The following is a 13,357-nucleotide window of genomic DNA, read 5'->3' as shown; positions in this document are numbered from 1 at the left end:
TGAAACCACAGTTTTTCAAGACGTTCCATCAGATTTCATCCGCAAAACAGAGCAAATAGAGTAAAATTTTAAGAATTTTCTAGGGAGGCTCCCTGAGGAGGGGAAAGAGGCTACGTTAACCCCCCCCCCCCCCCCCCCCTGGATGGCGAACGCTAGAGCTTGCCCTGTCACTAAACCCACCGCACGCCATGCAATTTCATGTATCATACCCGAGCATAGCGGCGTGGAGGAAAGAGACGCAACGTAGGCATACTGATTCGAGCGTTTGAATGCAACGTGGCAACATGGGTAGTGCTCAGTGGGTCAGCGGAGGAGGAAGAATAAGAATTTATCGTGGTGAGGAATTCCTCGGGACGAAACCGATCGCTAAGCGCCGGCGCCTCCCCTCAAGGTAATATTGATAATATATTTTAAAAATATTTACTTGCGATGAGGTTATCATATTCCATATCCGTGTGCGCGCACTCTAGGAGACGTCTTTGGTACTAATTTTCTTTCTAATGTACACATGCGTCCAGGTTGTGGATCGTAGAGTTGTTACTGACCTTAAAATCCGCGCCGTCCTAGTCGGGATTAGAACCCACGCCTCGGGGTGGAGTTGATATCCGAAGTCCAGTACTTTACCACCAGACCAGCCAGGCTTGATGTAGATGGGCCCGTAAATTCAATCTCTTAACTATCGCAGGCCTCTGAGTCCGTAATATGTTTGTTTATTGACGGATTCTTATAATATTTTACCAGAATTTATTATTTATTATTTATTTATTATTTTTTATTTCATCCTGTAATTTGTGTTTCAAATTCTTTATTAATTGTACTCAACATATTCCTATTCATGTATTACAAATTTTCGTTTTTTTTAACTCTCTCTCATTTTTTTCTTTACCAAATTACTGTTTTTTATAATTGCGTCTTTTTCCAGTTTTAATTATTTGAGCTTTTTCCTAGTTTGAATTTATGTCGATGTATTTATGTTATGTTATTTATTTTTTTCCCTTCTTTTTGTCTTTTCTTCCCCCCCCCCCTTTCTTTTTTCTAGCGATTGATTTTAGTAAGTTCCGCAAAATAATTGGTAAACAGAGCAAAACCATACGCTAATTTGGCAAACATTTTGAAAATCTAGCAAAAATTTTAGCCATAATAGCATAAACTAGTAATGTTAATTTCGCAAAAGTATAGTTTGCCATTTTCGCACAATAAAATTACCACTTTTGCAAATTGTTTTGTCGTTCTCGCCACGAGGGTGGGCATTTTAGCAAAAAAAAGCAAATTGCAGAAATCGCAAACCATTTTTTGCCATTTTAGCAATTAATTTTTAAATATTACAAAAATATTTATAAAATATTTTTAACATAATATTAAACAAATATTTTTAAACTAATATTTCTAAAATAATTTTAAAATATTTTGTAAATATATTTTACAAACTGTTTTAAAAGTAATTACATAAATATATTTTGTAAATATATTTAAAACATTTTTATAAATATATTGTTACAATATTGTCATGAAATATTTTAGCAATATTGTCAACATATTTCTGCAGTGTATTTAAGGAAATATTTACATGACAATATTGTTTCAATATTGACAATATTGCTGCAATATTGGTTCGGTTGCATCTCGGGCGACCAGCGAGCGCGGCGCGGCGGCGTAGTTAAAAGGGGCAGTATGACAGAATTTATACGCGTCGTTAAACCTTTTTCCTTTACGCTATTCTAACATATGATACATGAATTCTCATCAATTTTTCACATGGAATCCGAATCTGAGCTTAGATTTTGGATATTACGCGTTTTAATCTATTTTAAATCGTAGGAAAAATTACAGAATAATTGTCGTTGAAAATTGATCACACATTAGTGTTTTTATACGTCATTAAACCTCTTTCCTTCACGCTATTCTACCATATGATGCATGAAATCGCATCAGTTTTTCACGAGGAATCTGAATCTGAGCTTAGATTTTGGATATTACGCGTTTTAATCGATTTAAAATCGTATGAGAAATTACATAATTGTCCTTGAAAATTGATCACACATTAGTGTTTTTTTACCCCGTGTTTCTTCTGCGTTCACGTAATGAAATTAGACCATAACAGTTGACTCATCGACTAGTCTAGCCTAATCCCCCAGAATCTGTCTAAAGGGCGAACGATTTTATCAGATAAGATGTGCGGTCCTGGTTTCCGGGCAATTGCGATTTGATGGAAGCTGCGAATCCCAACTTATGTAAAAATTTTGTAATTTTATGATGAAAAAAATCCCAATTTTCTGCATAGAATTGCAACTTTTTTCGTTTCAAACATCTACGTGGGAACATGGACATAAATATTCTGGCGTCCGTCCGGAAAATAATGTTTCCCTGTTTAGATCATGGGTTTCGAGAAACAAAAAACTTGGATGAATGTACAAGTTGCTTACCGGGCGAACATAACTTTCTCGAGGATTATCCAAATTGAGCTCCTTCTTTATTGCCATCATCTTGAAAGACTTTCAAACCAGAAATCTCTTTTAATTGCCCTTGAAAGTTTTCCGAGAGAACCAAGCGTCTTGAAAGTTTTCAGAGAGAACCAAGCGTCTTGAAAATTTTCAGAGAGAAGCAAGCGTTTTGAAAGTTTTTCGGAATTACCCGCTATTTTCGGATTAATCTTGTGAGGAGAGTGTGAATTCAAATTCAACAGCATAGGACCAGACTTTTAGAAATGGAAAGAGAAAAATCATTTGCGAATTAAAAAAAAGAAGAAAAAAAACAAACGCGAATTAGAAAAGATGCGAACTGCATGATGTGCACGTCTGCAAAAAGCCACTTCAAATTATGTAAAACTGGAGACATTCAAAGAAAGTTTACAAGTTTAAATCCGAGAGCACCGTAGAATGTCTGCAGTTAAAACACATAATAAACACACATCTGACATACAAATCACCAAAAAAAATACAAACACAAATAGCGCGAATCAAACCCCGCAAAACACTAATTTTCGCTAGAAAAAAAATTGCTAATTTGTAAGGCAGCAGAGTGCGATAACCAGATATAATTAGGAACTGTGAAAACGTAAAACGTAGGTAATTAATAAGTAAGGGTTATTACAATTTATTATTATGCAAATAATGGTCGGCACGAACGGCCGACTTGACGATCTGTACTGGTTACTATCTGTGAGCAAGTTATGCCGTGATGTAATAATCAGAGAAGACCTACCAAAACGCACTTTATCAATACATGCGAGAGTTATGTTTAATAATAGAAAGAACGGCATTGATACAATGCTGATAGGAGTTAAGCTGAAGATTCAAATCGAAGGTACAATGAACCGAAACATGGCTCGGCCCAACCAGTTCGCCTGATCGGAAGTTTTCTAGATACTTCTCCTTGGAACAGTAAGTAGGTAAACAAAATATTCCGATGAGCTCCTATCTGAATTTTGTTTGATCAGAAATAGAAGAGTTTTGCACACGAAAAAAAGCGAAAAACCACCCGCAAAGCGATATTCGTGAGGAGAAAACTTGACTGGAATCCCGGATGGATATGAGACACCACTGTAAAAATTGTCCACGAAATCATTTTATATTAGAAAACGTTATTTTTAATTATTATATTTTACATCCTATATTTTTTCTAAAGGCTGCATCCTGTTTTCAACATGAAAGAAGAAGAGATCACTCATGAAAGTAACCCCTTGCTACCCTGGTAAAAAAAAAAAAAAAAAAAAAAAAAAAAAAAAACAGCTAAACAGTCAGTCTGTTGCTCCACCAAACCAACCCAGCGAATACAATATTTTTTTAAGAATTCCTTGGCTGATTCACAGTGCCATGGCAAATTATGGCTATTTTAAAGTTAAGTCATGAGCATTTTACCTTGAAATTGTTAAGAGTAGATTAAATTGCGAAAAAAAAACTGCCGAAAAATCAAAGTGAAACATTTCTAATATTTTAAGTGAATTTGTATTTCATCAGATAAAATTCGGCAATACCGCAATGTTCACACGGTACTCCTGTGTACTCCCAAGCTGAGGAAGAGCGTCATATGCTCAATCGAGTGTCGTCAATTGTCCTCCAATAAAATGTTCATTTTTAAAAATAATTATAAATATTTTCTCACGACATTTTCAGATAATTTAGATCTAATTACGGATCGAATTCGCTGAAGACTTGGAGGATAAATAGTCACGATTTTCCTAAAAGTTCGGCTTTTATTAAAGTAAATTCGGCAACGTCTAAAAGCTCACTACGTTCCGGTTCTTCCTCAGCAACGCAGTGTAATAAGACGGCAGTATGGCTCGGCGGATTGAAAAGAACAAAGAGCGCCGTGCGCCGATCTCGAGCAACTATTTTAACTCCACGGAGATCAAATTGCATACCCAACTAATTGAAGGAACTTTGAGATAGTCCATTGATTCTCCTGACGCGCTGCACCCAGCTTACGCGATGTCATGTCGGCTGTTTACTTAGACCTCGTGCAACTACTTTAAACAACTAAAATGTTTTGCCTATGCAGAGTATAGATTTTCCCTTGATTTTTTCTAAGGACAGATATGTAATGATATGGGCATTTAAAGTGAATGTGAATCGGTTGATTTTAAAACTTAAAAATTTTATTTTGAATGCTCTATGCGAATGCCTATGTACATTTTGAAGCTTATATCAGATAATGGACGTGCCATATACACTCACCGATATTCATGTTCAAAAATAACGCCTCTTGTGCTTGATATGATTCAATGTGTCTTTATTCGTTTACGTTAGCTAAGCGCCGCCGGCTGGAATCCTTGGTAGCATTGACTGGAAAATAAAATAAAGTAAAGTAAAAATATGAAAAGAGGAGAGGGGAGGGTTGCATTCCAAAAAATTTAAGGAGAAGAGGCTCTTAGGAAATTGTGAAAACACGAAAAACTTTTATTTCTACGGAAGAGTGTATATTTCTTGTTTTGTAACAAGGTGGTAGAATAGTGCTGGAAAGCAAGGTCACGAAGCTCCAAAAATATACACAGGTACAGATGGTGAAATTACCAGACCACGTATATCTCGTTCCTTGTCTTTAAAAATCTCCGGTACCATTACATTTTTTTGAAGGAGAACAAATCAGTATCATTTCTTAAAATTTTCCGAGTTTTCCTCGCACAGAGAAGACCAAACATGGAAGTTAACTACGCTAAGGAAAAATGTTTATGAGCCCTTAGGCATTGCCAAATTTCATTTGATAAATCACGAATTTACGGGAATATTTATGAACAATTTTCTTCCAATTTTCAGAAAATTTCGTTCGTAATTTGTTCTAAATAATTTGAAAATTTCCAGGAAAAATATTGATAACTTTCCTCAAGAATAAACATTTATTTTTATCGAAGAAAACATGGCAACTCTCGAATGTTCATGCGGTGTTCTTCCTTAGCATGGCAGAATAAATCGCTGGTTTCTCCATAGCTCCATCGATTCCTATTAATCCTATTCCCCGCTTGGCATCCACCGGGGTTGATAGGATTTCCCACCCTAATCACACTTTCGCGGTAAAGTTCAGAAAGCGGCGCCACATGCAAGTAACCCCCCACTCCTACCGATACTGCAGGCAGCATCAACCAATCACCGCGCACAGCCCCATGTTTTGTTTTGTTCGTGTTTTGTTTACGTTAGCATGTAAATTCTAATTCTCATAGCAAGCTGAGCAAGACTTCTCTGTATAAAGTTATTTTCTTTCATTTTACTGCATTACTGTCGTAAAGTGTAAGTGCAAGTGCTGTCAGATTTTCCACATCGCCATCGGCCGGAACGAAGCAGCTTCGAATAAAGACAAATCTCACCTCTCATACCATTCCCGTAAGTTTCATGAAGTTCAATCTGTAGCCTCGCTTGCCTCCGAGAGGAGCAATTCCATCTCATTCATACTAACCGTATTTTAATAGCAATTACGTCTATTAAGTACCTCAGTTTACCAAAAATTCCATGCCATTGAAAGACTTTTTCGGCCAAGATTATATAGAAATATGACAGAGACTATGTGCGGATCTCAACCAGCAGCCATGGGTTTTTCCATGCAGTAATTGACAAACCGAAATCGAAAAGCTATCAGTCCTCATCTCAAGAGACTTGATTTGTCAGTGATTTGAGTGCACACATTGCTCAACCTTTCTATGGTGGAAACCTGAAAATTTGAACTCAAGATCGATCTGTCGGTTCTTTTAGTGAGGTTAGGCTTTCAGTAGGCGTTTGTTCATGCATAGTTAGATACAGTCAAATTGATATGCAGTGATCCATGATCAGAATAGGTGAGGTATAAATTGATTGTTTTATCACTTCCATCGAGAAACTACCTAAATTAATCATGAGCCTGAGGGAACGCAAAGGCACTTTTCAGTTATCAATAAGGTTTGAGATAGTTTATCGTCATGTGTTATATGTAGAGGATTGATGACCAAGATTTGATAGAATCAATTCCACAGTATCAACTTATAAATTATTGACTCATGAAGTAATTGAAATTCCTTGTAATTTATCACCCTGGATCCACACCATTAATTCTACTGCAATGACACTATAGTCCATTTCACGAAACCTGAGACTTTTTATTCGGCATAAAAATCCGTAAATGGCAATGCATCAGCCTCAGATGCAGTGACCGGACCACTCGCCAGACAATCTCTTTAGTTCAGCGATGAGAGGTCCGCAGCATGTCTGTTATGAGGGTAGGAGCAATTGGCATCCATGGTCCCTCCCTAGGACCCCTAGTACTTGGATCGAAGTTTTTTCCTGTTGAAAAAGTCATCTTTTAGCGTGTAAATTTAGGTCCAGCAAAAAATTTTGATGAAAACGCACTAAAATTCCGTCCGATTATCTGGGTTTTTTACCTCATCTACGGCATTTGCGTACGACCGCGATTTGCCGCAAAATGCTGTTTATTAGGTAAAAATTAAGATAATATGACAGAATTTTAGTGCCATTTCCTCACCATCTTCCACTGGGCCTGAATTACTACGCTAAAAGATGCATTTTTCAACGGGGAAAAATTTCGGTTCGGGTATTAGGGGTCTCTGAGGAGGGATCAAGGATGCCCATTGTTCCTACCCTCACAATGGACGGGTTGCGGGCCTCTCGTCGCTGAATAAAAGAGTGTGCCCGGCGAGCGGTACGGTCACCGCATCCGAGGCTGATGCGTTGCCATTTATGGATTTTAATGCCGAATAAAAAGTCTCAGGTTTCATGAAATGGACTAAAATTATCATTTTGGCACTGATGAATAGCATTAATAATTTGATTCTGCTTCAAATAGAAGTTTCAACTCTTGTCGGTGAGTCTGGCAGAGTAATTCTGAAAGGGAAAATTCACTATTTATGAGTTTTTTCTTTTGTAAAAATGTGCTCGTGAGTAAGTCTGTTTTAGTTTAAACAATTTTTTACTGATTTTCTTCCATTTATAAGTCATAGCCAAAGGCAATACCTTATTTGCATCAGCTAATATTTGGCTTTAATTCTTTGTTTTCACAGGTTGTGAATGTTTCTAACGAGAATGTGATAGTCTCCCTGGATGTGTCCATACCAGCAGTTGTACCGCCATCCTCACCCATTTTTTAAATTCTTCGTAAGTTCTTTATCAGCCGACTGAGGCTTCTCAAAATCATCCTTTTGTTTAACAAAACAAAGTTTCCAGTCCTCTCGTTGGATGATTTAATTTCAATCTTGCTTATCTCTCATTTCAATCGGATGAGAAAAAAAAAGGAGCCTGTTCTTTCACTTGAATTCCATCATGTCTAAGAATGAATTAGTTCATTTCGAAGCAACTTCAATTAGTTTGATTCTTTTATTGTAATTTAAAAAGATCTGAGTCTTCAGCAAAATGGACCTGAAAAAATTTCCTGGATTGAAAGGTTTTTCTCTGCAAGTAATTGAAGAATACATATTAAAAATTAGCTTTAAAAGTTTGAAACGTGATAGGCCCCTCGATAACTTGGTTAAACAATTTGAAAATCTGCAAGTTCACCTAAACAATGAAGTACCCTGGTGTCTTCATGACCAAATTGCTCATCATATTTTAAATGCTGCTGAACGTTTTTTTAAACCTATTTCATCAGGTGTACGTTCAAGTAATATTCAGTTATATTACAAAGGTATTGCCATTTTTAGAATCATAGTGACCCTTATTCCATTTTTAAAAGTAACAGATGTCAAACTTGGAGACTGGTCCAAGCCAATTCAATCACTTCTAATCCAGCTTCTAGACAAAATGGAATGTATCAAAAAGTTAGATCTCTGTTGCACTGTAACGAGGCAGGAACCATCGGTAGTGATGGAGAAATTATCAAACAGCTTGGATCTGTTGGTGAATTTAGCTTCAATACATTTGGACTTTATTTGTACTGATGATATTCTTGCTACATTAAGTGAACATTGTAAATCTATTCAAATAATTTTAATTTCATTCTCATGGAAAGTTACTGATAATAGTTGCGCACACTTAGTTAAATTTTCAAAGTTACGAGAAATAAAACTGAATGGAACATCAGTAACTTCATATGGCTATCATAAATTGCTCACTGAGACAAAATCTGAAAATTTACTCAGCATTGGTCAATGTGCTTTTATACCTCAAATTCTCAGATTAATAGCAAATGAACCATTTAGAACTTATCAGTTGCGACGTTTGCAGTGTTTTGATGTGAGCCCAAGCGACTTAATGTTAATCTGCAAGTACTTTCCCTTCTTAAAAGAATTTGAGACACAGTTCAAAGACAGTATCAACGTGCCAGATCTTCTTTACTTATCCAATTTGGAGAGTCTTTGTAGCATAAATATTAGCCACAACACATCTGTAAAAACTGCAGTCATGGCTGCAGCTGGTCTTCTAAAAAATCCTGTAGAAACTTTGTTACTAGTTAGTGGCTCCTCAATCACATCACTACGCCTAGGCTTTATTTTTTGTTTAAAAGCTTCAGACTTGTTACTTATTGCCTCACACTGCACTAATTTAGCAGTACTTGAATTTCATCACTGTAAGTTCTCTGACACTGATGAATATCCTGTGAATGAATTAACACCCAAGCCATTTCAAAAACTACAAAAATTTCATTGGCGTCTAAATGGGTCATTGTCTCCAGCAGAATTTGTATTGCGTTATGCTTATGATTTAAAAGTCTTGGAAGTGAACCCAGAAAATATCTGTATTAATACCTTTTTTAAGCATGTCTTGAACACTAATAATCTGGGTAGTCTAGAAAAATTGACAATCGATAACAATAACAATATGTCTGCTAGAATGTTGATTTATTTGGTCATTTCGTGTAAAAAACTATCCTCTATTGGTAACTTTATGTATTCTAACCTAAACAGGTTACAGCTAAAATCGCTCCAACATCGAATCCTCCGCTCTTACAATACTGAAATCAAATTATGATCCATGCAAATTGAACAGCAACAGAAAATATGATTTCCATCTATTTGTGATAAGTTAGGTATTGAAGTATTCATAAAAGCACTGCAGCATCATATTTCGCAGTTATTTTTGAACTTCTCAGTGTAAATACAAGAATTAATTCGGAAAACAAAGCAGTTTTCCATACTGACCTGAGGTTTAATTTAATTTTTCCATTGATCTCCTCTCCATCATCACACTTGATGTACTAAATCTAAAAATTTGGAAAGTTATATGCCTGTCTTAATTTTATACCTACACAGTGTTTAAAAATGCCTTTGCATAAAAAGGCGGGAAAAGGGTTTGCTTGAAAAACAGGATTGCTAATTGTGTTGGCATTTACATTACTAGTTATAGTAAGAAACTCATCAGTTAATGATAAAGTTTTGAAGGAACCGTCTTCATAGATTGGCCCCCCACTGATTCTCTCCGCCTTTGGAGCAGAGGAAGTAAGTCTTGTTGAAACTGATGTAACTTATTTTTTGGTTTTTACAGTTGCTGATTTGCTAGCAATGCTCACCTGTATAGCCGTTTGAAAAAGCTTGCCAGTTTCCTAGTTCCACAGCAATAATTCATTAATAATCAGTGCGGAAAATCTCCAGTGGTTGTCTTCATGGGTTGCACAGGGCAAGTCAAGTTTAATGTTCATTTTTTAAGGCTGTCATTTAATGCCTACCTGAATTTTTCCTGAATTTATCCTTGATTTAAGGTATAAAAGGAACTCATTAATGTAGTGAAAAATGTAATCAAGAAATAAGGTTTCAAGTAGAAGGGTTGAGTTGAAGCGTCACCTTTGTAAAACTTCTGTAAAAATGGCTCCAAGAAAAATAGTGCCGACACTGGAGGATCTTTCTATTTTAACACTTCAAAAATTAGTTAATGATGTTAGTGATTTCATGATAAAAAATGATAGAACTCTGGATGAAACGTCTGATCTGACAGAACATTTCAGAGTAGTTTTGTACGACAGAACACCATGGCTGTTGCATAACAGGATTGCGGAGTTAATGCTCATGGCCTTAAGTAATTTGTATCATGTCTACGCAACGAAGAATTCTGAGATTTCCTCAAAGTGTGAAACTATCTTGAAACTTGTTTTGTCTGCCATTCCATATCCGAAGTTGAAAAAAATGAGTTTTAATCTTTGGGCAAGACCTATTCAATTGTTATTGTTGGAATTTTTAGGTGAGATGTCCAATTTAGAAATTTTAAACTGTGACTTCAAACCTACTTCGAAGCGTGAAGCCTCCATGGTAGAGAGGGCACTCCTTGTTAGCTGTCACTCATTTTCTAACTTAGTGTCTTTCACCTTTTATGCTCGTTGCACCGATGAAATTTTAGCTGCCATTTGTGAAAACTGTAAATCAGTTCGTAGAATAGATGTCAGCCATTCCCGATCAGTCACAGATGCTTCGGTAAAATCCCTAGTCCTTTGTCAAGAATTGCAAAAGGTGGAGCTTTTTGAAACCTTAGTAACGCGCCATGGTTACTACAAGCTCCTCACTGAGTCAAAGTCACCCAATTTAGTTGATATTGGCGAATGCAGTGCCTTACCAGATGTTTTAAAACTAATGGAATCTAGTTCAGTAGAGTTTTGCCCTTACCAACTACCTTGTCTTCACAGTGTGTGTAGGTGTAATCGAGAACTAAGTCTGGTTTGTAAATATTTTCCAAATCTAACAGAGTTTAGTCTATGGTTTGCGTCGGATGAGCCCAATTTAATGTGCCTGTCTAAATTAGAGAATCTTAAATGTCTTAAATTGCGATCTGATGTTCATATAACAGAGCCATTGTGTAGTTTTCTGTCTGTCAAAGGCTGGTCTATCACTTCTTTGTGTCTTGTGGGTGTTCATGAATTGCGTGACACCAGCATTGTAAACATTGCAGTATCATGCCCCAATATTGAGAACCTTCAATTTTCTCCAGGCTGGCAGTACAGAGCAACCGAATCTCCAGCAATTCAGCTATCCCCCAAACCATTTCAAAAATTGAGGAAACTTGTGTGGGAGTCATACTTTCCCTCATCTTTTGTAGAATTTATTTTAAATTATGCACACAATTTGGAGACACTAAGAGTAAGGCCATCTATGTTTGTCACCGACCAATTCCTACAGTCTGTATTCAACTGTAATCCTATGAAGCGACTGAAAGAATTAAATTTAGATCATTCCAATAAATTATCCGCAAAAATGGTGAGATTTATGATCATTAACTTTGAGCATATTTCCTATCTTGCTCATTTTTCTATTTCTCTCATCAAAAGTGAGTTTGAAAGCATCGAAAATTTTATTGTAACCAATAATTACAATGTAGTTTTAGGATAAACCTGTTGCCTTATGTTTTTTTTCCCAAATGATTACCCAAGTCTTTTTAAGTTTTTTCAGAGTACAATCTGATTAGTTTTTTTAGTTTTTAATGATAGCAGTTTCTTTTTTTATTTATTTAGTTTTTTTGGCTATTTCTGATCATTTTGTAGTAATCTTAGGCAAACTACCTGTTTTAAGTTTATCTCCTATGGAAGGGCATGTTATGAATGTTTTTTGCCCGATGAGGTTATCACAGATGTTGCCTAATCAGTGCTTGGAGGTATAACGAATCTAAGAAAACAAAGCAAAGTATTTTTATGTTACTCTAATGAAAGAAGCAAGCTAAGGTTCAAAATTCACGGCATAGGTTGCTTTTTGACCCAACTTTGTGTCATTCTTAGTTTATCACGAAGCGCATTTACTTCTAATATCTGATAAATATTTGCACCACATTCAAAGGGTGTTCATTAAGTTTTGCATCTCCCTTGCCTTGTCCAACAAAAACGTCCGATTACTAAAAACTAAAGGTACTTAAGAAGTCAAGGATGTATCTGACAAGCCTGCATAACCTCAACTTCATTTAAGGCGTTTGTAGGACAAGGCGCATAAGTGCAGTTTTTGAAAAATTGAGTTATCAATGATTTCAAGTAAAACTAGTCTCAATGCATATTCTGTGAAAAATTCTCTCCCAAATTCTACTTTTTAAGCACTCAAAAGTCAGTTTGAACTTTCTTTTCGCCATAAGGCTCCATGCAATTTCGAAACTTCAAACTCGTAAGTCGTATTTCTCGAAAAAGCAAAAACTGCACTTATTCGCCTTGTCCTCTGAGCTCCTTATTTATGCTTTGCCCCTGAAAGTGGAGTGTTGCGTGATGTCTCTGTTTTGTGCTTTGAATGGCAAAACACTATTTCCTTTTTTTCAGCAGGCGACCTAAAGCGCAAAAAAGAGGTAAATACTCCACAACCAGGCACAAACTCTTAAATCATATTACGATTGTGCAGACTTTTCAAGTATGTCCTAAGTTTCTCTAATTTTCTTAAGTTTTCTGTGGAAATGGCAAAGAGGATATGAAGACTAATGGAATGTCCTTCGTTGCTCACTCACTCTTGAGTTCTTTTCTGATCAAGGTGCATTCAATTAAGTGAAATTAAGCAAATTGTAAAATTCTAAAAGGAGTCTTGGAAAGCTCACAACTCAAAAATTTGACACATTTGGCCGTTTTCGTCTTAAAGCATTTATATCTGCATTTACAGTCTATATCGACGGTGTAAGTCGGCAATCTCATAACTCGGTTTGCAACGTCACAGACTTCCTGTCATACTCTAATTATTAAACGGAAAACTACTCAACGGCAATTCTTTAAAACTGCCGTGATTTTTCTTCTCTGTGCGAAGAAAATTCTGCATGAACTTCAAGGAATGATTTCAATTTGTTCACCTTTAATAAAATAACAGGCGGAGATTTTCAGACACCGCAAACGAGGTATGTGATTGCGGACTTACGCCGTCAATATGTGATATATGACTTATCTGAATTAATTTTGTAGCCGCCTTCTCATCTAGATCGTTAATGAATGTTCTAAATCTGTATTGAAAAATTACATTGTTGTAGTCTACTTTTTATGAATAAAATTATGAATTATTTCCTAAAAT

The 13,357-nt window shown here is 36.1% G+C and overlaps 1 protein-coding gene across 1 annotated transcript; it reads left to right on the top strand.

Moving 5' to 3' along the window:
• Positions 1-5,603: 5,603 nt before the first annotated feature.
• Positions 5,604-12,978, top strand: LOC109035852 (uncharacterized). The gene is made up of 3 exons (XM_019049662.2): positions 5,604-5,813; positions 7,478-7,571; positions 9,894-12,978. Exon 3 carries the CDS (start codon positions 10,211-10,213, stop codon positions 11,720-11,722), a length of 1,512 nt encoding a protein of 503 aa, XP_018905207.2. The 5' UTR covers positions 5,604-5,813; positions 7,478-7,571; positions 9,894-10,210; the 3' UTR covers positions 11,723-12,978.
• The last annotated feature ends 379 nt before the right edge of the window (positions 12,979-13,357 follow it).

The sequence above is a fragment of the Bemisia tabaci genome, chromosome 7 (genome assembly GCF_918797505.1).
Source record: "Bemisia tabaci chromosome 7, PGI_BMITA_v3".
Taxonomy (NCBI): Eukaryota; Metazoa; Arthropoda; class Insecta; order Hemiptera; family Aleyrodidae; genus Bemisia; species Bemisia tabaci.
This window is presented reverse-complemented; position numbering and strand designations above follow the sequence as displayed.